Here is a 27,181-nt window from a genome sequence, read left to right on the forward strand (position 1 = left end):
CCCGCTGCCCTGGTAAAATAGTCAGACACCTGACCCGCTACCCCGGTACAACAGACGCGCTACCCCGGTACAACAGACGCGCTACCCTGGTACAACAGACGCGCTACCCCGGTACAACAGACACACTACCCCGGTACAACAGACACACTACCCCGGTATAACAGATGTACTACCCCGGTATAACAGACACAATACCCCGGTATAACAGATGTACTACCCCGGTATAACAGACATCATATTTAAAAAAACAGGAGTCCTATAAGTATGAGATGAAGTAGACTCAGCCAATCAACTCCTGCTGGTATTTGATTATCCTATACAATTCCCTTCTACAGCGGGCGCCTCCGAACCAGGGGGGGGTCAAACACACTCTGTATGCTGAGAGAGGAGCACTTGAATATCTGAAGGGGTGCTTACATGCTGAGGGGAGAAAAACAAGCATTGCAATGCAAAAGAGAAGAACATCTCTTGAATGAATGTGGGAGGAAAAAGCAGAGGGCAGAGGAGCAAACAACATCCTCAATGCCTGTTCATTCGCCGATTTCCTGCATCAGCTCCCCTCCAATACTGACTGCCATCCTACACAGACGCCATGAGAGTTAATACTGAACGCAGTATATGTTGACTACGTTTTGTTCTTAGTTCGTTTTCAATTACAATGTCAATCTACAACCCAGCCATATAATATACACACTTGACTGTAAATGACTAGAAAACCAGACATGTATAGACCACAAATGACTACAGAGACCAATAAGATGCTAAACTAGCAACACCTAACAACGAGTGGTGGCCTGGCTCAAATACTTCTAAATGGTGTCAGTAACAATACTAAGCCTATTAAAAGGCTCTGCTCCTCACCATTATAGGAGAGGACAGGAGGAAGTGAGGCCTGTTTACAGGGTGAATTAACTAGGGTCACTTGGCCACCCTCACATTATAGAATTAGTCCCATCCAGGTCCATTTCTGCTGTTGTCCTGTTCGAACATCTGTTTGTAACTAGTCACCCTACATTGCACAGAACACATGGCAAAGGAAGGAATGTGTACTAAAATTGCTCCGGACTGCAATTTGAGAGCTATTTTTGGTCTCCTGCTCCAAAAAGTAACTGAGGGCTTTAAACCCGTGGCAGTGAGCTGGTCTGTGTTGCTTTGTGGAACTCCTGAAGGAAGAACACAAAGAACACGGTTTTTCTACTCTGGTCTTAGTCAGTGAAGTAGTGCTCGTTCATGGAGGCTTTTCTGTCTGAACTTGGATGAACAGGAAATAAATGTTTGTTTGGATTACAAAAAGATACTATACACATGGATTTTATTTGTATTGGAACTTTTTCTAAATTCATTCTTTACATGACTGAGCACAGACATGATTCAAACTCATTTTCTATCATAGACACTAATGCAACCGCGGCAGCAGTGAGGGAGAAGGGGCAAATCTGAAGGGGGACGACACGGGGGAGACACAGGAGGACGGGAGGGGGGAGACACAGGAGGAGGAGGAGGACGGGAGACACAGGAGGACGGGAGGGGGGGGGGAGACACAGGAGGACGGGAGGGGGGGGGGAGACACAGGAGGAGGAGGAGGACGGGAGACACAGGAGGACAGGAGGGGGGAGACACAGGAGGACGGGAGGGGGGGGAGACACAGGAGGAGGAGGACGGGAGGAGGAGACACAGGAGGAGGAGGACGGGAGGAGGAGGAGGACGGGAGGAGGACGACATAGGAGGAGGAGGACGGGAGTGGGGAGACACAGGAGGACGGGAGGACGGGAGACACAGGAGGACGGGAGGACGGGAGACACAGGAGGAGGAGGACGGGAGACACAGGAGGGAGGAGGACGGGAGACACAGGAGGAGGAGGAGGACGGGAGACACAGGAGGAGGAGGACGGTAGGGGGGGAGACACAGGAGGAGGAAGACAACACAGGAGGAGGAGGACGGGTGGGGGGAGACAGGAGGACGGGAGGGGGGAGACACAGGAGGAGGAGGAGGACGGGAGGGGGAGACACAGGAGGAGGACGACGACACAGGAGGAGGAGGGCGGGAGGGGGGAGGCACAGGAAGAGGAGGGCGAAGGGGGGAAGACACAGGAGGAGGACGACGAAGGGGGGGAGACACAGGAGGAGGACGACAAAAGGGGGAGACACAGGAGGAGGACGACGGAAGGCGGAGACACAGGAGGAGGAGGACGACGGAAGGGGGAGACACAGGAGGAGGAGGACGACGGAAGGGGGAGACACAGGAGGAGGAGGACGGAAGGGGGAGACACAGGAGGAGGAGGACAGAAGGGGGAGACACAGGAGGAGGAGGACAGAAGGGGGAGGAGGAGGACGGAAGGGGGAGGAGGAGGAGGAGGACGGAAGGGGGAGGAGGAGGACGGAAGGGGGAGGAGGAGGACGACGGAAGGGGGAGACACAGGAGGAGGAGGACAGAAGGGGGAGACACAGGAGGAGGAGGACAGAAGGGGGAGACACAGGAGGAAGAGGACAGAAGGGGGAGACACAGGCGAGGAGGACGGAGGGAACGGATAAGGACCCCCAGCGGTGAGGGGGACAGCCGGTGAGGGTGAAAAGAGAGGGGACAGTGCGGACCGGACAGCATATTTAGCACTTGGCCCAGTGGACAGAGGTGCACAGGGGACAGAGCAGGTGGCTGATAGGAGAGAGCGGCGGGAGGGGAGAGTTAACAGATGGCACCAAGGAGGATCTGTGTACACTAACCCGGCACAGGAGAGGAGATACGTTCCAGAGAGATCTACTCTCAATTACAGAGCTAGAGGAGGAAAATCATCTCCCAGCCTCAGAGAGCGATATTCACAGAACAGCACGGTCAAACTGGGCCATTTCTATGGAAGGGAATACTTACTTTGGCACCTCTGTGAGGCAGCTTTTGTAAGAAATGATAGGATTGTTTAGGATGCTGATGGACCACATGCTGACACAGGGAGGAATCAAATGTATGGAAACTGGAAATAAGCAAAGGGCATATGATGGATATTTACATACACTCTTCAGGGAATATGAACTTTCCACATTCACTGTTTGTGTAGCTGTAAACAGAGCACTGAACTCTCTCCTTTCATGAGAAGAAGCCACCATGGTGTAATGTAGGGGGAGAAAGGGCTGCTAGCCTGGCAGCTGTAGCCAATAAGCTATTGTACCTTACAAAGGCAGTAGGAATCATTAAAACAGCCCTTTCATGTCATGGGATAAGAGTGCTCTCTCTGACGTCCTGCTGAGGGCAGGCGAGTGTGTCAGACCATCTGCTTTACTGACTGATCCCAAACAAAAACAAGTTTTAGGTCACAAGACACCCCTTGCTGATCTCCCTTGTTGAGCAATTATTTGAGATATGCATAATGCTACTTAAAAGCTGCAGGTCATCATTATTTCTGACTTAGTGCCGTCCAACGGGGAGAAGAGAACACTGTTTGGAGGGAGCCATCTGACCGACACCCCAATTTATGCTAATCCATTAACCAACCTGCTCAGGATTAATGGGACAATTCACACGTGTTAAATCTGGTTACCTACAGAAATGCAGTTCTGCAGGTAGTTTGGTAGCTACTGTAGATATCTGTAGGTGGATGTGCTGGTTGTTGGAATCATGAGGTACGGTGCTGGTTGTTGGAATCATGAGGTACGGTGCTTCTTGATTTGGCAGAGAAACAGCACTTTTAAAAGCAGGATGGAGAATAAAAAAAAACTTTGTCATCACCCAGCCCCAGATGAGTATTTCTCCCTTTCCCCCACATGGGCGTTTTCATACACCCAGTCCTATTTTTAGGACCTGAATCTATTCTGGTGTCTGGTGGTGTTGTCTTTGTTTCTGTCCCTCCCTCTCCCTCTCCCTGGAGGTTTTGGATTGTCTTTGTTTCTGTTCCTACCTCTCCCTGGAGGTTTTGGGTTGTCTTTGTTTCTGTCCCTCCCTCTCCCTCTCCCTGGAGGTTTTGGATTGTCTTTGTTTCTGTTCCTACCTCTCCCTGGAGGTTTTGGGTTGTCTTTGTTTCTGTCCCTACCCCTCCCTGGAGGTTTTGGATTGTCTTTGTTTCTGTCCCTCCCTCTCCCTGGAGGTTTTGGATTGTCTTTGTTTCTGTCCCTCCCTCTCCCTGGAGGTTTTGGGTTGTCTTTGTTTCTGTCCCTCCCTCTCCCTCTCCCTGGAGGTTTTGGGTTGTCTTTGTTTCTGTACCCCCCCCCCCTGGAGGTTTTGGATTGTCTTTGTTTCTGTCCCTACCCCTCCCTGGAGGTTTTGGATTGTCTTTGTGTCTGTCCCTCCCTCTCCCTGGAGGTTTTGGGTTGTCTTTGTTTCTGTCCCTACACCTCCCTGGAGGTTTTGGGTTGTCTTTGTTTCTGTCCCTCCCTCTCCCTGGAGGTTTTGGGTTGTCTTTGTTTCTGTCCCTCCCTCTCCCTGGAGGTTTTGGATTGTCTTTGTTTCTGTCCCTCCCTCTCCCTGGAGGTTTTGGGTTGTCTTTGTTTCTGTCCCTACCTCTCCCTGGAGGGTTTGGGTTGTCTTTGTTTCTGTCCCTCCCTCTCCCTGGAGGGTTTGGGTTGTCTTTGTTTCTGTCCCTCCCTCTCCCTGGAGGGTTTGGGTTGTCTTTGTTTCTGTCCCTCCCTCTCCCTGGAGGTTTTGGGTTGTCTTTGTTTCTGTCCCTCCCTCTCCCTGGAGGGTTTGGGTTGTCTTTGTTTCTGTCCCTACCTCTCCCTCTCCCTGGAGGTTTTGGATTGTCTTTGTTTCTGTCCCTACCTCTCCCTCTCCCTGGAGGTTTTGGGTTGTCTTTGTTTCTGTCCCTCCCTCTCCCTGGAGGTTTTGGGTTGTCTTTGTTTCTGTCCCTACCTCTCCCTGGAGGTTTTGGATTGTCTTTGTTTCTGTCCCTACCTCTCCCTCTCCCTGGAGGTTTTGGGTTGTCTTTGTTTCTGTCCCTCCCTCTCCCTCTCCCTGGAGGTTTTGGATTGTATTTGTTTCTGTCCCTCCCTCTCCCTGGAGGTTTTGGGTTGTCTTTGTTTCTGTCCCTACCTCTCCCTCTCCCTGGAGGTTTTGGATTGTCTTTGTTTCTGTCCCTACCTCTCCCTCTCCCTGGAGGTTTTGGGTTGTCTTTGTTTCTGTCCCTCCCTCTCCCTCTCCCTGGAGGTTTTGGATTGTCTTTGTTTCTGTCCCTCCCTCTCCCTGGAGGTTTTGGGTTGTCTTTGTTTCTGCCCCTACCCCTCCCTGGAGGGTTTGGGTCGTCTTTGTTTCTGTCCCTCCCTCTCCCTGGAGGTTTTGGATTGTCTTTGTTTCTGTCCCTCCCTCTCCCTGGAGGTTTTGGATTGTCTTTGTTTCTGTCCCTCCCTCTCCCTGGGGGTTTTGGATTGTCTTTGTTTCTGTCCCTACCTCTCCCTGGAGGTTTTGGATTGTCTTTGTTTCTGTCCCTACCTCTCCCTCTCCCTGGAGGGTTTGGGTTGTCTTTGTTTCTGTCCCTACCTCTCCCTGGAGGTTTTGGGTTGTCTTTGTTTCTGTCCCTACCTCTACCTCTCGATTTTGGATTGTCTTTGTTTCTGTCCCTACCTCTCCCTGGAGGTTTTGGGTTGTCTTTGTTTCTGTCCCTACCTCTCCCTGGAGGTTTTGGGTTGTCTTTGTTTCTGTCCCTACCTCTACCTCTCGATTTTGGGTTGTCTTTGTTTCTGTTCCTACCTCTCCCTGGAGGTTTTGGATTGTCTTTGTTTCTGTCCCTACCTCTACCTCTCGATTTTGGGTTGTCTTTGTTTCTGTCCCTACCTCTCCCTGGAGGTTTTGGGTTGTCTTTGTTTCTGTCCCTACCTCTACCTCTCGATTTTGGGTTGTCTTTGTTTCTGTTCCTACCTCTACCTCTCGATTTTGGGTTGTCTTTGTTTCTGTCCCTACCTCTCCCTGGAGGTTTTGGGTTGTCTTTGTTTCTGTCCCTGCCTCTCCCTGGAGGTTTTGGATTGTCTTTGTTTCTGTCCCTACCTCTCCCTGGAGGTTTTGGGTTGTCTTTGTTTCTGTCCCTACCTCTCCCTGGAGGTTTTGGGTTGTCTTTGTTTCTGTCCCTACCTCTCCCTGGAGGTTTTGGGTTGTCTTTGTTTCTGTTCCTACCTCTCCCTGGAGGTTTTGTGTTGTCTTTGTTTCTGTCCCTACCTCTCCCTGGAGGTTTTGGGTTGTCTTCGTTTCTGTCCCTCCCTCTCTCTGGAGGTTTTGGGTTGTCTTTGTTTCTGTTCCTACCTCTCCCTGGAGGTTTTGGGTTGTCTTTGTTTCTGTCTTTACCTCTCCCTGGAGGTTTTGGGTTGTCTTCGTTTCTGTCCCTCCCTCTACCTCTCCCTGGAGGTTTTGGGTCGTCTTTGTTCTTCTCCCTACCCCTCCCTGGAGGTTTTGGGTTGTCTTTGTTCTTGTCCCACTCTCTTTGCTCGTCATACTCTTTGGGCATGCTTCTTAGATTTGTTCAATATTCCCATTGTCTACTGTATTCTAGGCTCTACTTATGTCCAGTGTCCAGCCATGTGTTTGAGTAAACCTGATGTACCCCAAAACACCCATCAATACTACTACAACCAAGCTCCCCAAGAACGAACACTGGCTTCTATCTAGAACCCTGTCCATTCGGTTCCCCTCCCAACGTACCGTGCTCTAGGATGATGAGCTGAGCGCTGGACTGCATGTTCCCTGCATCGTTCTCTGCCAGACACTGGTAGAAGCCCTCGTCAGACTTGACCAGACCCAGCACCTGCAGGTTGTGTTCATTCTGCGGGTCAGTGAGAGATCGAGAGAGAGAGAGGTCAATAACATCAGGTGGTGGAGAGAGGGAAATAGGTCAATGTCTTGAGGTGGAGACTGTGTGAGATCAATATGGTGATTGACCGACCACTCGTAAATCAAAGACAACATCAGTTGAGCATCTAGCTGAAGTTGTGCTTGTTAAAGCGATTGGTTAAGAGGTATCAGACTGTAGAAAGTCACTAGAAGTTCCCCTCAGTAAAGATCAGAAGCTGAACTACAGGTTTTACGCCACACATCCTAATGACATTTTACAATACAACAAACTTACAATGATTTTGAAGTAGTCGCTGGGAATGACAGCGTCTCCGTTTTTGACCCATTTGACGGTGGGGGCGGGGGAACCTGTGACCTCACACTGAAACATGATGTCCATGGACTCGTGGGCGTAGATGTTGGCCGGCCTCTTCAGGAACTCCGGAGGAACTGCAACATACAGCAGGGGAGAGGGGTGTCAGAGTGTCTGTGTGTGTGTGTCAGAGTGTCTGTGTGTGTGAGGGTGTATCAGTGTCTCTGTGTGTGCGTCAGAGTGTCTGTGTGTGTCTGTGTGGGGGGGTGCATGCGTGTGTGTGGGGGGGGTACGTGGTTGTGTTTCTGTGGGTGTGCCTGTGTAGGGGGGGGTGCGTGGTTGTGTTTCTGTGGGTGTGCCTGTGTGGGGGTATCCCCGGGTCTCTCCTCTTTTCAGTTCGCTGCACCTAGTGACTGGAACGAGCTGCAACAAAAACTCAAACTGGACAGTTTAATCTCAATCTCTCATTCAAAGACTCCATCATGGACAGTCTTACTGACAGGCTGCTTTGCGTGATGTGTTGTTGTCTCAACCTTCTTGCCCTTTGTGCTGGTGTCTGTGCCCAATGTTTGTACCATGTTGTCGTGTGTTGCTACCATGTTGTTGTCGTGTGTTGCTACCATGTTGTTGTCGTGTGTTGCTACCATGTTGTTGTCGTGTGTTGCTACCATGTTGTTGTCGTGTGTTGCTACCATGTTGTTGTCGTGTGTTGCTACCATGTTGTTGCCGTGTGTTGCTACCATGTTGTTGTCGTGTGTTGCTACCATGTTGTTGTCGTGTGTTGCTACCATGTTGTTGTCGTGTGTTGCTACCATGTTGTTGTCGTGTGTTGCTACCATGTTGTTGCCGTGTGTTGCTACCATGTTGTTGTCGTGTGTTGCTACCATGTTGTTGTCGTGTGTTGCTACCATGTTGTTGTCGTGTGTTGCTACCATGTTGTTGTCGTGTGTTGCTACCGTGCTGTTGTTGTGGTCTTAGGTCTCTACGATATGTTGTCTCTTGCCATGATGTGTTTTGTATAATTATTATTTATTTTTAAATCCCAGCCCCCGTCCCCAAAGGCCCTCATTGTAAATAGGAATTTGTTCTTAACTGACTTGCCGAGTTAAATAAAGGTTCATTTGAATAACTGAATACAATAGTGTGTGTGGGTGTGTATAACTGTCTACTGAGAAATCATTTAATGTGAGATTACCTATCATGTTCTCCTCTTGTAATGTGAAGGGTAACGCTCCATAACAGGCTGTTAAACAACACTGTAGCGTGTTCCCAGCTGCAGGCGGTGATAGAACAGTTAGTGAGAACTGGAAAATCAAATGGAATCACATAACATCACGCTTCACTGAAAACATGGACGGTAGAGACGGAGGAAGAGACAACGCAGGGACTCATAGCTAAATCCAATCGTCTATAGTACCCAGTCTCTTTCCATTTCAGCTCCGCCCCGTCCCTTTCCATTTCAGCTCCGCCCAGTCCCTTTCCATTTCAGCTCCGCCCAGTCCCTTTCCATTTCAGCTCCGCCCAGTCCCTTTCCATTTCAGCTCCGCCCCGTCCCTTTCCATTTCAGCTCCGCCCCGTCCCTTTCCATTTCAGCTCCGCCCCGTCCCTTTCCATTTCAGCTCCGCCCAGTCCCTTTCCATTTCAGCTCCGCCCAGTCCCTTTCAGCTCCGCCCAGTCCCTTTCAGCTCCGCCCAGTCCCTTTCAGCTCCGCCCCGTCCCTTTCAGCTCCACCCAGTCCCTTTCAGCTCCGCCCAGTCCCTTTCCATTTCAGCTCCGCCCAGTCCCTTTCAGCTCCGCCCAGTCCCTTTCCGCTCCGCCCAGTCCCTTTCCATTTCAGCTCCGCCCAGTCCCTTTCCATTTCAGCTCCGCCCAGTCCCTCTCCATTTCAGCTCCGCCCAGTCTCTCTCCATTTCAGCTCCGCCCAGTCTCTCTCCATTTCAGCTCCGCCCAGTCTCTCTCCATTTCAGCTCCGCCCAGTCTCTCTCCATTTCAGCTCCGCCCAGTCTCTCTCCATTTCAGCTCCGCCCAGTCTCTCTCCATTTCAGCTCCGCCCAGTCTCTCTCCATTTCAGCTCCGCCCAGTCTCTCTCCATTTCAGCTCCGCCCAGTCTCTCTCCATTTCAGCTCCGCCCAGTCTCTCTCCATTTCAGCTCCGCCCAGTCTCTCTCCATTTCAGCTCCGCCCAGTCTCTCTCCATTTCAGCTCCGCCCAGTCTCTCTCCATTTCAGCTCCGCCCAGTCTCTCTCCATTTCAGCTCCGCCCAGTCTCTCTCCATTTCAGCTCCACCCAGTCTCTCACCATTTCAGCTCCGCCCAGTCTCTCTCCATTTCAGCTCCGCCCAGTCTCTCTCCATTTCAGCTCCGCCCAGTCTCTCTCCATTTCAGCTCCACCCAGTCTCTCACCATTTCTGCTCCACCCAGTCTCTCTCCATTTCAGCTCCACCCAGTCTCTCTCCATTTCAGCTCCACCCAGTCTCTCTCCATTTCAGCTCCACCAAGTCTCTCTCCATTTCAGCTCCACCCAGTCTCTCTCCATTTCAGCTCCACCCAGTCTCTCTCCATTTCAGCTCCACCCAGTCTCTCTCCATTTCAGCTCCACCCAGTCTCTCTCCATTTCAGCTCCACCCAGTCTCTCTCCATTTCAGCTCCACCCAGTCTCTTTATATTCTTTACTTGCCAGTGAAGGTAGAACAAACAATTTGAAAACGGAACAACTTTGGCTTCAACTTCTGACCCTTTAACCAAACGGCAATCCTTAAATCCTTAAGACATGTTATCCAACCAGGAAAACACAAAGCAATGTCCTCGTCTCTACCTCCATCTTCCCTGTAGTCTTTTTATAACAAAGCATCTCAAAGTAGTTAAAAACTGCCTATAATTATCCCTGTGTCTCATCCTATGGAGAGTTGTGTACAGACGGAGTTCTACCCCAGACCAGGGTAATGAGGGCAGGGTCAACTTATTTGATCGTCTGTGGAGATAAATGGCCTCATCCATCTCTCCTGTAACAAGGTCATGCAGAGCGCTGTGTCTCAGCCTTGTCCTTTACAGTGTAATTGGAGTGTGGCTCTGAGGAGGCTGACTTTGTGTGGATGTGTGTAGGATTGTGTGTGTGTGTGTAGGATTGTGTGTGTGTAAGTAGGATTGTGTGTGTGTGTGTGTGTGTGGGGGGGGGGGGGGGGGGCAGCTCAGAGAACTGATAAGACATGACCTCTGCAACCAAGGTGTAATAGCTGTGTTGTTGTCAGTAGGATTGTGTGGGGGGGTGGGGGGGTAGGTAGCGTCATGTCGAGCCTCTGTATCAGCCTTCACAGCTCTCCAATTCACATGTGGACCACAGACTGATTGTGGTTAACAGTTGGGTGGATAAGGTCCTTTCTACTCTGGGGGAACAGAGGATGGGTTCAACAGCGTAATCAGCAAGGCTAACTGTTCTATAATATGATCATTTAGCAGGCCCTCTTATCCAGAGCAACTTACAGTTAATAGCCTACAGGTAATTCAATCGTGGTTTAAAATCAGTCTTACCCATAACTCTAATTAAACTCCATCCTCCAACCATCTGAGCAATGTTCTGAGTGGCACCCTGTAGTCTAACTGGAATATATAAGGTTCTGAGTGGCACCCTGTAGTCTAACTGGAATATATAAGGTTCTGAGTGGCACCCTGTAGTCTAACTGGAATATATAAGGTTCTGAGTGGCACCCCGTAGCCTCACTGGAATATATAAGGTTCTGAGTGGCACCCTGTAGTCTCACTGGAATATGTAAGGTTCTGAGTGGCACCCCGTAGTCTCACTGGAATATATAAGGTACTGAGTGGCACCCCGTAGCCTCACTGAAATATATAAGGTTCTGAGTGGCACCCCGTAGCCTCACTGGAATATATAAGGTTCTGAGTGGCACCCCGTAGCCTCACTGGAATATATAAGGTTCTGAGTGGCACCCTGTAGCCTCACTGGAATATATAAGGTTCTGAGTGGCACCCTGTAGCCTCACTGGAATATATAAGGTTCTGAGTGGCACCCCGTAGCCTCACTGGAATATATAAGGTTCTGAGTGGCACCCTGTAGTCTAACTGGAATATATAAGGTTCTGAGTGGCACCCTGTAGCCTCACTGGAATATATAAGGTTCTGAGTGGCACCCTGTAGCCTCACTGGAATATATAAGGTTCTGAGTGGCACCCTGTAGCCTCACTGGAATATATAAGGTTCTGAGTGGCGCCCTGTAGTCTAACTGGAATATATAAAGGTTCTGAGTGGCACCCTGTAGTCTCACTGGAATATATAAGGTTCTGAGCGGCACCCTGTAGTCTCACTGGAATATATAAGGTTCTGAGTGGCACCCTGTAGCCTCACTGGAATATATAAGGTTCTGAGTGGCACCCCGTAGTCTAACTGGAATATATAAGGTTCTGAGTGGCACCCGGTAGTCTAACTGGAATATATAAGGTTCTGAGTGGCACCCTGTACTCTAACTGGAATATATAAGGTTCTGAGTGGCACCCCGTAGTCTCACTGGAATATGTAAGGTTCTGAGTGGAGACTGTAGTCTCACTGGAATAGATAAGGTTCTGAGTGGCACCCCGTAGTCTCACTGGAATATGTAAGGTTCTGAGTGGAGACTGTAGTCTCACTGGAATAGATAAGGTTCTGAGTGGCACCCTGTAGCCTCACTGGAATATATATTGTTCTGACTAGCAGCACGTTGTCTAACTGGAATATATATTGTTCTGACTAGCAGCACGTTGTCTAACTGGAATATATATTGTTCTGACTAGCAGCACGTTGTCTAACTAGAATATATATTGTTCTGACTAGCAGCACGTTGTCTAACTGGAATATATATTGTTCTGACTAGCAGCACGTTGTCTAAATGGAATATATATTGTTCTGAGTGGCAGCACATTGTCTAACTGGAATCCACACTGATCGACAAACCATTTCGGGGGCATTGTCATGCTGAAACAGGAAATGGCCTTCCCCAAACTGTTGCCACAAAATTGTATGCACAGAATCGTCTAGAATGTCTAGCGTTAAGATTTCCCTTCACTGAAACTAAGGGGCCTGAACCATGGAAAACAGCCCCAGACCATTATTCCTCCTCCACCAACTTTACAGTTTGGCACTATGCATTTGGGCAGGTAGCATTCTCCTGGCATCCGCCAAAACCAGATTTGTCCGTCGGACTGCCAGATGGTGAAGTGTGATTCATCACTCCAGACAACGTGTTTCCACTGCTCCAGAGTCCAATGGGGGCGAGCTTTACACCACTCCAGCCGACACTTGGCGTTGCGCATGGTGATCTTAGGCTTGTGTGTGGCTGCTCGGCCATGGAAACCCATTTCATGAAGCTCCAGACGAACAGTTACTGTGCTGAAGTTGGAAATCGGTTGTGAGTGTTGCAACCAAGGACAGATGATTTTTACACGCTTCGCGCTTTAGCACTCGGTGAACCCTGACCCTATCTATTGGGGAACAGTCTGAGATAGGACAACTGCTAACGCAGTGCGGTGTTGTCGAGATGGGACAACTGCGAGAGAGAGTATTCATTGCTGTGTGAAGAGGGGGAAGAGAGTATTCATTGCTGTGTAAAGAGGGGGAAGAGAGTATTCATTGAGGTGTAAAGAGGGGGAAGAGAGTATTCATTGCTGTGTGAAGAGGGGGAAGAGAGTATTCATTGAGGTGTAAAGAGGGGGAAGAGAGTATTCATTGCTGTGTGTTGAGGGGGAAGAGAGTATTCATTGCTGTGTGAAGAGGGGGAAGAGAGTATTCATTGCTGTGTGATGAGGGGGAAGAGAGTATTCATTGCTGTGTGATGAAGAGGGAAGAGAGTATTCATTGCTGTGTGAAGAGGGGGAAGAGAGTATTCATTGCTGTGTGATGAGGGGGAAGAGAGTATTCATTGCTGTGTGATGAGGGGGAAGAGTATTCATTGCTGTGTGATGAGGGGGAAGAGAGTATTCATTGCTGTGTGAAGAGAGGGAAGAGAGTATTCATTGCTGTGTGATGAGGGGGAAGAGAGTATTCATTGCTGTGATGAAGAGGGGGAAGAGAGTATTCATTGCTGTGATGAAGAGGGGGAAGAGAGTATTCATTGCTGTGTGATGAGGGGGAAGAGAGTATTCATTGCTGTGTGATAAAGTCGAAATGTTCTGTGTGTCTGAGTTATTGCTGGTCTTAATGTGTGTGTCAGTGTGCTGCAGTGTGTGTGTTATGCCGCAGTGTGCGTCTGTTGCAGTATCTGTGTGTGTCCCTGAGCAATGTGGGGGCCCCCTGGTGAGGTGTTCTGGTGGCAGGTCCTGGTGGAGGCTGGGACCCTGTGGTGCTCATTATCTCTGGCAGAGAGAGATGTCCCCCTCTCCCTCGTTCTCCTCCCTCCCTGAGCTGACGTACACCATTTCCTCTAACTGGAGTTCAGACAAATGGAACCTATTGGACTGAGCAATGAGCACAAGTTGACTAAATATACCAATAAAGCTTATGGGGACTGGGAGCTGCCAGGAGAGTAGGGACATGTGGCAGTGTGTGTGTGTGTGTGGTGTTTTTATGAGGGGAGGACAAGGGAAGTGTGTATTACATGGGCATTTGAGTGTGCAGGCCGGGGGATTTGCTTGAGGGGATGCGTTTGTACGCCCGCCCGCCCGCGCGTGTGCGTGCGTGCGTGTGTGTGGAGGAGGAATGTTATTCACACCTAAGAACACCATCCTGGTTTACAATAGAGACCAGATTGCACAGAGCACTGCAATTACAGCACTATAAGACTACATGATGACTGATTATATCCAGCTTCTCCCTGCCTGCTACCTGTTTAGCTTGAGGACTAGAATACACAGCCAGTTATTTCTGACATTTACAACTGATCAATGATGTTCAGGCTTTAATGTTCTGTACATCAATCTCATTGTGAAGCCTTTATGTAACGTCTCTGCATTGTAATGTAATAATAGATTGTCTAAATCCATCATGTTCTATTTGATTATATTCCCTTCGAGAATCATCTCTCCCCATATCCCTGTCCAGACCTAGAATGTGACACTTCTAACACACCAATCCCACTGAAAGTCAGTAAGTCACACTCCCACTCGTATCGAAACAGGCTCGCCAGAGAGAAAACCCAGTGCTCTCCAGACGCCACAGTAAATGGATGTAGCATCAAAGTGAACCAAGAGCCTCTCTCTCTCTCTCCATCCATTCTGCCAGGCAGTCAGAGAAACTGCTGGGCCAATTCTCACAGGGGGCTCAAATTATTTTCTTCAGCAGCTAGATTAGTAATAGTAGTAGGAGGACAGTTTAGGAGGACAGTGGAAGGTCATACATCTTTACTGTCAGTTTGTAACACAAAGCCCTCTATGGCTTCCCAATAGGCTTTTTGGAGGACTATGTGAAGGAGAGAGTTTAGCAACATACTGTGCTTTGAACAGAGCTGCGTTCAGGATGATGATAGTTTGGTGAACCTGTGTTAACCTGAACCAGTGGTAGTGTATTGGGGTCCTACAACAGCCTCAAATCGAGACATGGTGACCTCCAGGTGGAAAACAATGTTTTAAACTGTTAACGCTAGAATCCTTCAATGAAACAATAAAGCATAACCACCATCAAATAACACATGTAACCACTCAGATTCATAGAGCTATGGATGAAAGGACTGACCATCTGTGATATCAAAACCATAGTTTTAACCAAGTGGAGGCTACAGGGTTTGTTTACATAGTTTACAAACATAGGAGTAAAAAAAAACAAGCTTTTATGTACGGTTTTATTGGGGTTCGACTGTTTAACTAAGCTAATATGTCATTTAGAAGTTACATTCTTTAAGAATAAAAATGGACATACATCATTAATTTATAAGTCCAAAAATGTCTATAGAAACTAAGGATTCTAGCTTTAAAGGATTTGGTCTTGTATGCTGGTCAACACCAAAGCATTTAGGTCGACGCTCAAAACATTGCAATCCTGAACGCACCCTCACTACAAGGGCATCTACAGTAAGCATAGTTAGCACTCAAGCCATTATAATTCTGACTATGATACAAGGCAGGCACAAAGACAAAAGACCGTTAACTTGGATTGCATAGCTACATTACACAAGATATTATTGACTGAGGACCCATCGCTCTTCTTTACTTATCTGGATTAGAGGATTTTACACACCAAACAAATGTTTTGGGAGAGTCCGATGGTCCTCTTTTGATTCGCTTAGCCCCGAGCCATATTTAGCTTTATGACTCCAAAAAAAAAACTCCAGCCTGGCCAGTGGAGGTTTGTACTCTACCCGGAGGGGGGAACGGAGCATGGGCTTGAGCTAATTAGCTCTCCTGTTCTTTTCACGATAACGGCTTTAGTCTAAATCCCGACCAAAACAAACAGTGAGGGAAGAATAAGGCGGCGGTGGTCAGATGCTTGATCATTGTTTTCCCAGCGGCTGGACCAACATACAGCAGCAGCAAGGAATGCATTCTGGGTAATAACCACAGAGAGATCAGTCCTGGGACGTCTAACACCCACCGCCTTTTAGGATGGTCCAAGAACAACATGGCTCAAACGAAAGCTAGAAGCTGGTAGAAATGACAAAAGATTGGACGGCTACGATTCTGAATGTAGTTAGTTCTCGCTGGTATTTCCTTCAAACAGTTACAAGTCAAAAGACCAGACTCCTACAAAACAGAAGCCACGGCCCTTGTTCTAATACTCTGACAATATCCTTCCTGCCAACCTTTATTCCTCAAAGTAATCAATGATCTGACATCTAACGGTTGGTGTCTCTGTAATGGAACCCTTCCCTGTTTCCATTAAACTGTGTTACAACAGGGACAGACTTATTTATCTAGGTATTGGAACGGGGCCCTGTACCTGGTCAACTTGACTCAACCCTATCTGCACTCTGGGGGGTTTGGGGGGCTGTAATATTTACACCATGTCTGTGTATATATTCACCATTACAACTTGATATAGTCCATGACCCTGACGTCCAGCATCTGAGTCAATGTTTTGTCTTTCAGATATAAAGTATGTGACTTTACTTTTCACATCAATTCATCAGATCTTGCTACCTCACTGCTCTAGTCAAAATAATTTCATACTTATGTTGTTTAATACCAGCTAGCTATCACAATGTACATGTTTCCTATAGTTCCTTCCAAGTGTGGTACTGCTTTCCATACAAGCCATTGTAAACATAAGTCGTTGAGACTGATCGTTTTCTTTGTGTTTCTTAGGAGATACAGTAATACTATCCCTCCTTCAACCATGTAGGCCAAGAGCTGTTCTTTTAAAGAGATACTTTAGGATTTTGGCAATAAGGTCCCTTATCTACTTTCCCAGTCAGATGAAAAACTCCTGGATGCCATCTTTATGTATCGGTGTCCAGTATGAAGGAAGTGAGAGGTACAGTTGAAGTCAGAAGGTTACATACACCTTAGCCAAATACGTTTAAACTCAGTTTTTCACAATTCATGACAGTTAATCCTAGTAAAAATTCCCTGTCAGTTAGGATCACCACTTTATTTTAAGACTGTGAAATGTCAGAATAATAGTAGAGAGAATGGTTTATTTCAGCATTTTTATTTAATTCATCACATTCCCAGTGGGGAAATACATTCAATTTGTATTTGGTAGCATTGCTTTCAAATTGTTTAACTTGGGTCAAACGTTTTGGGTTGACTTCCACAAGCTTCCCACAAGAAGTTGGGTGAATTTTGGCCCATTCCTCCTGACAGAGCTGGTGTAACTGAGTCAGGTTTGTAGGCCTCCTTGCTCACACAAGTTTTTTCAGTTTTGCCCACACATTTTTTATATGATTGAGGTCAGGGCTTTGTGATGGCCACTCCAATACCTTGACTTTGTTGTCCTTAAGCCATTTTGCCACAACTTTGGAAGTATGCTTGGGTCATTGTCCATTTGGAAGACCCATTTGCGACCAAGCTTTAACTTTAACTGATGTCTTGAGATGTTGCTTCAATATATCCAGATACTTTTCCTACCTCATGATGCCATCTATTTTGTGAAGGGCACTGGTCCCTCCTGTAGCAAAGCACCTCCACAACATGATGCTGTCACCTCCCCATGCATCACGGTTGGGATGGTGTTCTTCGGCTTGCAAGCCTCCCCCTTTTTCCTCCAACCATAATGATGGTCATTATGCCAAACAGTTCTATTTTTGTTTCATCAGACCAGAGGACATTTCTCCAAAAAGTACGATCTTTGTCCCCATGTGCAGTTGCAAACCCTAGTCTGGCTTTTTTATAGCGGTTTTGGAGCAGGGGCTTCTTCCTTGCTGAGCGGCCTTTCAGGTTATATCGATATAGGACTCGTTTTACTGTGAATATACACTGCTCAAAAAAATAAAGGGAACACTAAAATAACACATCCTAGATCTGAATGAATGAAATATTCTTATTAAATACTTTTTTCTTTACATAGTTGATTGTGCTGACAACATAATCACACAAAAATTATCAATGGAAATAAAATGTATCAACCCATGGAGGTCTGGATTTGGAGTCGCACTCAAAATTAAAGTGGAAAACCACACTACAGGCTGATCCAACTTTGATGTAATGTCCTTAAAACAAGTCAAAATGAGGCTCAGTAGTGTGTGTGGCCTCCACGTGCCTGTATGACCTCCCTACAATGCCTGGGCATGCTCCTGATGAGGTGGCGGGTGGTCTCCTGAGGGATCTCCTCCCAGACCTGGACTAAAGCATCCGCTAACTCCTGGACAGTCTGTGGTGCAACGTGGCGTTGGTGGATGGAGCGAGACATGATGTCCCAGATGTGCTCAATTGGATTCAGGTCTGGGGAACGGGCGGGCCAGTCCATAGCATCAATGCCTTCCTCTTGCAGGAACTGCTGACACACTCCAGCCACATGAGGTCTAGCATTGTCTTGCATTAAGAGGAACCCAGGGCCAACCGTACCAGCATATGGTCTCACAAAGGGTCTGAGGATCTCATCTCGGTACCTAATGGCAGTCAGGCTACCTCTGGCGAGCAAAAAGAAATGCCACCCCACACCATGACTGACCCACCGCCAAACCGGTCATGCTGGAGGACGTTGCAGGCAGCAGAACGTTCTCCACGGCGTCTCCAGACTCTGTCACGTCTGTCACATGTGCTCAAACGTCCTGCACGGTGTTGGGCTGTAAGCACAACCCCCACCTGTGGACGTCGGGCCCTCATACCACCCTCATGGAGTCTGTTTCTGACCGTTTGAGCAGACACATGCACATTTGTGGCCTGCTGGAGGTCATTTTGCAGGGCTCTGGCAGTGCTCCTCCTGCTCCTCCTTGCACAAAGGCGGAGGTACCGGTCCTGCTGCTGGGTTGTTGCCCTCCTACGGCCTCCTCCACGTCTCCTGATGTACTGTCTCCTGGTAGCGCCTCCATGCTCTGGATACTACGCTGACAGACACAGCAAACCTTCTTGCCACAGCTCGCATCGATGTGCCATCCTGGATGAGCTGCACTACCTGAGCCACTTGCGTGGGTTGTTGACCCCGTCTCATGCTACCACTAGAGTGAAAGCACCGCCAGCATTCAAAAGTGACCAAAACATCAGCCAGGAAGCATAGGAACTGAGAAGTGGTCTGTGGTCACCACCTGTAGAACCACTCCTTTATTGGGGGTGTCTTGCTAATTGCCTATAATTTCCACCTGTTGTCTATTCCATTTGCACAACAGCATGTGAAATTTATTGTCAATCAGTGTTGCTTCCTAAGTGGACAGTTCGATTTCACAGAAGTGTGATTGACTTGGAGTTACATTGTGTTGTTTAAGTGTTCCCTTTATTTTTTTGAGCAGTGTAGATATTTTTGTACCCGTTTCCTCCAGCATCTTCACAAGGTCCTTTGCTGTTGTTTTGGGAATGATTTGTACTTTTCGCACCAAAGTACATTCATTTGTAGGAGACAGAACGTGTCTCCTTCCTGAGCGGTATGATGGCTGAGTGGAACCATGGTGTTCATACTTGCGTACTATTGTTTGTACAGACGAATGTGGTACCTTCAGGTGTTTGGAAATTGCTCCCAAGGATGAACCAGACTTGTGGAGGTCTACAATTTTTTTTCTGATGTCTTGGCTGATTTCTTTTGATTTTCCCATGATGTCAAGCAAAGAGGCACTGAGTTTAAAGGTAGGCATTGAAATACATCCACAGGTACACCTCCAATTGACTCAAATTACGTCAATTAGCCTATCAGAAGCTTCTAAAGCCATGATATCATTTTCTGGAATTTTCTAAGCTGTTTAAAGGCACAGTCAACTTAGTGTATGTAAACTTATGACCCACTGGAATTGTGATACAGTGAATTATAAGTGAAATAATCTGTCTGTAAACAATTTGTTGGAAAAATTACTTGTGTCATGCACAAAGTAGATGTTCTAACCGACTTGCCAAAACTATAGTTTGTTAACAAGAAATTTGTGGAGTGGTTGAAAAACGAGTTTTAATGACTCCAACCAAAGTTTATGTAGACTTCAACTGTAGTTTCTCGAGCCAATGCTAACTAGCGTTAGCGCATGAACTGGATGTCTACAGGAAAGTAATTGCGCTAACACTAGTAAACTTCCAACTGCACGCAGAAACATAAAAATGGAATCCGCAAGTTCATCCGACTCTGTAGATACATTGACTAGTTAACAACATCCTGAAACTATCCCCTTAATACAGTCACTTCTAGACATAAGGTTTTGTTAATTAAGTGATGAATTGTGCTAAACCACCAGGGTTAACAGGGGAATTAGCTTTGGTAGCTGTGACGAGAGCAAACAGGGAAGAAACAAACTATGCAGGCTTCCCATGGCTAAATCAATTATGGTCCATGTTCAAGTTTAATATACATCTTTAACATGGCAACAAGCAATTAAATGTATCCGCTGGGGGACCACTTAGTAGAGTGCATTGAAATAGACAGTTTAAACATTACAGTTCTAACTGAGCCAGAGGTACAGTAGAGGAGACGTCTTGGAGCTATGTAGCGTTTTCTGTTGCATAAAGGTGCAACTTGAAGAATTCCTGATAAATGTGGTCCAATTATTTTCTTGACATTCAATCTACTTGAAATGGGGAAGCCTCTGTGGCTCTACCTTCTTAGTCACCCAGATAAGAGCTATTCTAGCTTTTTAGAAGCTCGCCATTGGTTAGCAGAGACAACCGTCCAATCACGATTCAAATTGGCCAAACTGAATAACACGCGTCACACACTGGCGAGTGAATAACACTCGTCACACACTGGTGAGTGCCGAGTTCACGCCAGAGCCCTAGTGGGGCCTCGCTGTCACACACAGAACAAACAGACTGGAACATGGAGAGAGGCTTTCTGTCTAACAGACCATCTCACATGACAACACACACACACAGTATGAGCATCTACACGGGCAGACACTCATGGTCCCCTCCATCCACACTCTCGTTCACGATCCCAAAGATAGGCAAATCCCCAAATCCCATAAAGCAGTGAAAAGGGAAAAGTGTCCGTGCCCAAAATAGCTCATGGAACGTTTCTTTTACTTCCTGAAAATGACAGGTTGATGACGTTGGGGCGACCGACTGGGAGAGATCAGGAAGGCAATATGTCACAGTTCAAACACCCAGAGATTCTTATCAGACTCCCACTGCCTAAGCTCTAGAGGGCCATTTACAGCCACTATTCTGGACTGTGGGTGGACAAAACATCAAGTCTCATCTTCCGTCTCAATTCTACATTAGAGGAAACATTTCACACCCCACTGAGCTAGCTCCTAGCTCAAATATAAATATAGAAATAAATATTCCCTCTGTACAGGCAGGCTATTCAACTTTCACTGGACCCAGGCTTGTCCTGCCTATGAAGAGCACATGGAAAGAAAACGGCAGGCACACATTTCCACCACCCAGAATCTCTCACACACATGTTACCTAACATATAGAAATGCATTAAGGAACTCACAGAGACACACACATTTCAGTCCTGGAGAAAGGACCATTTAAAACCAAGAACCCTCAACCCAGGCCTCCGCAGTGCAACAATGGCACAGGCCCTGTAATTAAAACCTGCTGTGTCCTCTGGCCTCATTTACTGTCTTGCCAGCTCCAATAAAGGAGGAGACATTGCAGCGCAGCCACACAGCCTGGTCCCTCTAACCTGGCAGAGAGGGCCCCTGGAGCCATTACACACACTCTCTTGTGTGACTATGTGTGTGTGTGTGTGTGTGTGTCCTGTGCGCGTGTGACCGCGTGCCTGTCCTCATTGGTCCGTGGGAATGAAGTGAAGTGAGGCCTAGTGAGACTAGGTGAGACAGACTAGACTGTACAGTATCTGCCATGTCAAACTAAAGCCATGGGACTGTTGTTTCAGGAGTTCTAGCCATCTTTAAAAATGAGTGACAAGCAACTCCACTGATTCAGAAAATATTTTGAGTAAACAGCAAAGCAACAACACTTGAAAACTTTTTTCAAAGTTCTAGGTTCACAACTTGGAAATCAAACCAAACTATGGGTTGGTGTGGAGAGTGGAGAATACATCCTGTCTTGTTTTGATTCAGAGTGTATGTGTGTGTGTGTGTGTCCCCGCACAATCCCCTTAAGCAAAGCAGCCAACCGCAGTCCTCAAACTGTTCAATTCAATTCAACAGACAAGCAACAGCTGCCTGTAGGGCCCCTCAATCATTCTGCAGCGAAAACCACCACACTAATCATGACAAAGTCTTCCATTGGGTCACATCACATCATTTGGTTTATTTCTCGGAAACAAATATGTACAGAAACTTGCCACAAAGCCTACATCACATTCATTTGGGTGAAAAGGCTTTAGGTCTTTCGAAAGAGAGACTTTTTATTATAGAAATGTCCATCAATTGTGCCCTACACATTTGTATCCTCCATGTCCTTCAAAATAAAATAAAAGCCCTTTTCCTGAGGCAGCCAATTGAGCGTTTATTTTGTCCAATTGTCAGGAGAACCAATTAATGTCACTTTACAGGTGCTTCTGCACAACATGTCAACACAATTGAGCCATTTTAGCAGGAGCTCTCATCCAGAGTGACTTCCAGTAGTGAGTTACTTACTGGTCCCCCGTGGGAATCGAACCCACAACCCTGGCAAGCGACATGCTCTACCAACTGAGCCACACAGGATGTTGTATATATTATATATATATTATTAGATTTCTGTAACACTTTGGGAACGATAAATATGAGATTAACACTTCCTAGTCACATCAACACAGAGAGAGAACAGGAGAAGAAAATAAACAGGGGGTTGATTTCACTCTGACTCACAGTCCACGGGCCAACTACCTCTGTAGGCTACTTACTATCTACATTGTGCTGCAACAGGCTATTCTGTTGGGTGGTTTTGATACAATGCTACATGGAATGCACACATGGAATGCATGTAATGGTTTGGTGTCTATCTACAGTATATTGATGATACCATATCAAGAGCTACAATAGTATGTGTCCTGGGCAAAGTTTAACTCTGGGTGTTCGGGTGCTAAATTATAGAGAGATCGTAGGTGGCTATTAACATTTGACACTCAAAAGACTCATTTGGATCTAAACCATTTGCTAACTGATAACGGTATGTGACGGATCGTTTAAGTGTGTGAAACACTATCAGATAAGACTTTTTCCAGGCTAGTACTCCATGAAAAGTGATGTGTTTGACTTCATCAGTGCAGTACCTTGTACAGTGAGCTCTGCCTTGGCCTCGATAGTGTTGTTAGTGATGTCTGCCATACAGCTGTAGACGCCTGCATCCTCCTCAGTCAGGTTGTAGATCAACAGACTGCCTCCTCCCACCAACTCCAACTTCCCCTCACTGCCAGACAAAACAGAGGTGGGAAAATTAGAATTCACTTGTAGATTTCAGGAGGTAAATCGGCAGAGATTTGACACTTCCTCAGAGTGTTAGTGAGGAACGGCTGAGTGAGGAACGGCTGAGCAGCATGATTATTGTTCACGAGCTGGCGTCCTCGTTTCACGTGTGATTCACAAGTTGCCACAATATATTACAGCTCTGTATGAGAGTCCTTTTCATGCCACCATAATACAGAGCCTACACAAAGCAGACACAGCTCTGTATGAGAGTCCTTTTCATGCCACCATAATACAGAGCCTACACAAAGCAGACACACCCCTTGATTTATTACACATCTGATTGTTTTACAGCCTGAATTCAACATGGATTAAATACTCATCTACACCCAATACCCCATAATGACTAAGTGAAAACATGTTTAGACATTTTTGCACATTTATTGAAAATGAAATACAGAAATATCTAGTTTACATAAATATTCACACCGCAGAATCAATACTTTGTAGAATCGCCTTCGGCAGCGATTAAGGCTGTGAGTATTTTGAGGTAAATCTCTAAGAGCTTTCCACACCTGGATTGTGCAACCTTTGCCCATTGTTCATTTCAAAAAGATGTCAAGCTCTGTCAAGTAGATTGTTGATCTTTGCTAGGCAGCCATTTTCAAGTCTTGCCATAGATTTTAAAGCCAATTGAAGTAAAAACTGTAACTAGACCACTCATGAACATTCAATGTTGTCTTGGTAAGCAACTTGTGTAAATTTGACCTTGTGTAAAACAAATTTAAAAGCAGACAAATTCACCTTTCAGCAGGACGATAACCTAAAACACATCTACCAATTGGTGCCCTTCTTTGCGAGGCGTTGAAAAACGTCCCTAGACTTTGTGGTTGAATATTTTCTTGAAGTTCACTACTCAATTGAGGGACCTAACAGATAGTTGTATGTGTGGGGTACAGAGACGGGAGAGTCATTCAAAAATCATGTTAACCACTATTACTCAACACTGAATGAGTCCATGCAATATGTTTTCTGATTTGTTCAGCACAGTTTTATTCCTGAACGTTTTTAGGTTTGCCATAAAGTGGTTGAATACTTTTTGACTCGAGACATTTCAGCTTTGGGAAAAAAATATAAACAAACAAAATTCCACATTCACATTATGGAGAATTGTGTGTGAATACGTTCTGAAGGCACTGTAGATGCATGATCACTTGAGTTCTTGTGTTCAGCTAAAATGTGTGATTGTAATTCAAGAGCATGAACAGTGACCCTCCCACTATAACACTGTTGATGACCCAGCACCAAGACATTCACACTAAGATGGTAACAGAGATGAGGTTCTCATTGGCTCTCCGACAACTGAATGGTATGAAGAACCCAATACTAGGTGGAAGCATCAATGAATTCCCTCAGGCCTGGGAGATTTGGTTACATGTGGGTCCAAAATCACCCCTTTTCCCAACCTAAAGCAGCATCTCATCTTCCAACAAACCCAGTGACCTCCATCTTAAAGAGCTTGTCCTTTGAACTGCTCAATATTCCAGGAGGGTAGCAGGCCTCCGACAACAGTGTTGATTTAACTTGTGATGTAGAGGAAGAAATCAATAGGTTATGAAGGAGAGCACTGGTGAGAGAGTGTGTGTGTGTGTGTGTGTGTGTGGTACAGTAGGGAGAGAGCGGTACAGTAGGGAGAGAGTGATAGTAGAGAAAATAGCCCTTGGCGGTACCAGGAAACAGAGGGGAGGCAGAGATGGCAGAAATGCACACTGCAGAACCCTGCCGGCCATCGATTTGATTTAAACTCCTGACTAGGTGGGATTTCCACCGCAGCGTGCACCCTTCCTGCTCTCTTTTTCACTCCCTCCCCCTCCCCACCACTTTGCCCTGCCTGGAATGGCTGCCTACAGCACCCTGTGCCACCTGATTGGCTGCTTACAGCACCCTGGGCCATCTGATTGGCTGCTTACAGCACCCTGGGCCATCTGCTGTGTAACAGAGCTGTTTGTTGGACTGGGTCTCTACCTGCTGTCTGGATGACATCACACTGCTGACTGAGGGAAAGATGTGGCTTGTTCAGAGCACAATTCCAATGATCTTCACATCGCCTGGATTGACAATGGATCGACTGTTGGTGTGGCCAAAGGCATGATTGAACCCATTCATATATGTTGATAAGATTAGTGGAACTGCCCCAGAAGAAAGTTTTGAATGAACACTTGTGAAATAACAACACACACTGCAGTAAGTGAATATTATTTTGGTCCCAGTGTGACAACAGCCTCTTGTTCAGAGTGTGAGTGCTATTCGCTGAGATGTTCCCAGAGGTGAATGGCTGGTTGGTTGGCTGGTGGTGCAGTCGACTGCAGCCTATAGGACGGGAGTCCACACAGCAGTCCAGACCCAACCACAGATTGTATAAGAGGGGAACAGTAGCTGCAGTCAGGACCTCCGACCTCTTCATGGAAAAACAGACAGAACATCATAACAGTAACTCATAAAGGACTATTTTGTCTTCTCCCCAGGTCCTGAGACCGCTTTATGAAACAAGCCACAAATACCTTGCTCTAGCTGGCTTCTCTTACAACAGTGGTTTCTCTCTCTTCTTCTCAGGGCCTCCAAAATGTTGTTCATGTTCTTTTAGTAGATGTAGGAGTTGGGGACATTCAAAAGACACAGTGTGGAATTGAACAGATCAATAGGATTCCTGTAGTCCTTTTAGAAGAGTCGCTGGGCCCCATTGAAGGCCTTCGCTCCACCAGGGCGTCTACTCTCAGTGACAGTGGCAGTGTGACACAGTGAGGTGCAGGTATTGAAGACGTCAATTCCTTTTCAGTACATCCAGAAGGCTACGTAGGAAAGTCACATAGTTACAGTCTCTCCACGCTTTACAACAATGAGATCTGAAAATGACTTCAGTTTAAGACGTCACCACTCTCACCTTTCAGTCAACGAGGAAAGATTGTGAGTCAGTTGGAAGGGTTGAATCAGTAACACGGGAAGCAATATGGCCCAGCTCCATTGTCGTGGCTGATTCCTCCCTACGCTGTATTCAAATCTGAGCCGGAGCTGTTGTGACCGTGAGATATGCCACATCCCCGTGGTAACAGGGACTCTTCAGTGGAAGAGGCAGGAGCCTGAGCATAATTAAAAATGCATTACACAGTCCTCACCTACAAAGGGCTTTTTAATTAGCTCCAAATTTACACTGTCACTTAGCATCCGTTCGCTGCCGCCACGAGGACGCCAGACACGCTATCGGAGAACGGTATTGAGTGCTAGGTGAGATGTCGCAGGTACCGGTTGATATGGCGCTAATTGGGCTTGCGCTTTGTGTTAGCTAATGCAAGCTAGAGATTTGGTGTTATTGTCATTTTCACCTGGCAGAGAGAGCCGCGTCACTGGCGTGCTTGGAAGTGTTGATGTACTGATGAAGCATGTCTGGCTGCAAGGATGGATAGCAGGGTCGTCAGGTGGCTACATAACATGGATGTACAGCTGGGTCGTCAGGTGGCTCCATAACATGGATGTACAGCTGGGTCGTCAGGTGGCTAGACTGTAGACTGAGGGGAGGAGCGTAGGTCAACAACCAAGTAAGCCCCTCCCCGAAGGCAAGAGACTTTCTCCCACACTGTAGCGGAATATTCATTTTTTTTTACCCCCCAATTTCATGGAATCCAATTGGTAGTTACAGTCTTGTCTCAACGCTGCAACTCCCATACGGACTCGGGAGAGGCGAAGGTCGAGAGCCATACTGCTTCTTGACACAATGCCCACTTAACCCGGACGCCAGCCACGCCAATGTGTCAGAGGAAACACCGTACACCTGGCGACCGTGTCAGCGTGCACTGCGCCCGGCCCGCCACAGGAGCCGCTAGTGCCCAATGGGACAAGGACATCCCTGCCGGACAAACCCTCCCCTAACCCGGACGACACTGGGCCAATAGGGCGCCATCCCATGGGTCTCCATGGGAGAGGAACCTAGGACTATAGCGCAGTTTCCAATATCTGTTCTCTGTCCAGGCTCCCAGCGAGCCCAGGTTCCTATATCTGTTCTCTGTCCAGGCTCCCAGGTTCCTATATCTGTCCTCTGTCCAGGCTCCCAGCGAGCCCAGGTTCCTATATCTGTTCTCTGTCCAGGCTCCCAGGTTCCTATATCTGTTCTCTGTCCAGGCTCCCAGCGAGCCCAGGTTCCTATATCTGTCCAGGCTCCCAGCGAGCCCAGGTTCCTATATCTGTCCTCTGTCCAGGCTCCTATATCTGTCCTCTGTACAGGCTCCCAGCGAGCCCAGGTTCCTATATCTGTCCTCTGTCCAGGCTCCCAGGTTCCTATATCTGT

At 47.2% G+C, this 27,181-nt stretch overlaps 1 protein-coding gene across 14 annotated transcripts in view; it reads right to left on the reverse strand.

Moving 5' to 3' along the window:
• Positions 1-27,181, reverse strand: part of LOC110506206 (neogenin) — a 214,967-nt gene that overhangs the window by 62,049 nt on the left and 125,737 nt on the right. For all 14 annotated transcript variants that reach the window (XM_036981351.1, XM_036981362.1, XM_036981358.1 and 11 more), the window contains exons 5-7: positions 22,710-22,846; positions 7,034-7,188; positions 6,610-6,730 (exon numbers count right to left, since the gene is read on the reverse strand). In XM_036981351.1, coding sequence (XP_036837246.1) covers positions 6,610-6,730; positions 7,034-7,188; positions 22,710-22,846 — 413 coding nt within the window. The remainder of the gene's footprint in view (positions 1-6,609; positions 6,731-7,033; positions 7,189-22,709; positions 22,847-27,181) is intronic.

This window comes from Oncorhynchus mykiss, chromosome 6 (assembly GCF_013265735.2).
Source record: "Oncorhynchus mykiss isolate Arlee chromosome 6, USDA_OmykA_1.1, whole genome shotgun sequence".
Taxonomy (NCBI): domain Eukaryota; kingdom Metazoa; phylum Chordata; class Actinopteri; order Salmoniformes; family Salmonidae; genus Oncorhynchus; species Oncorhynchus mykiss.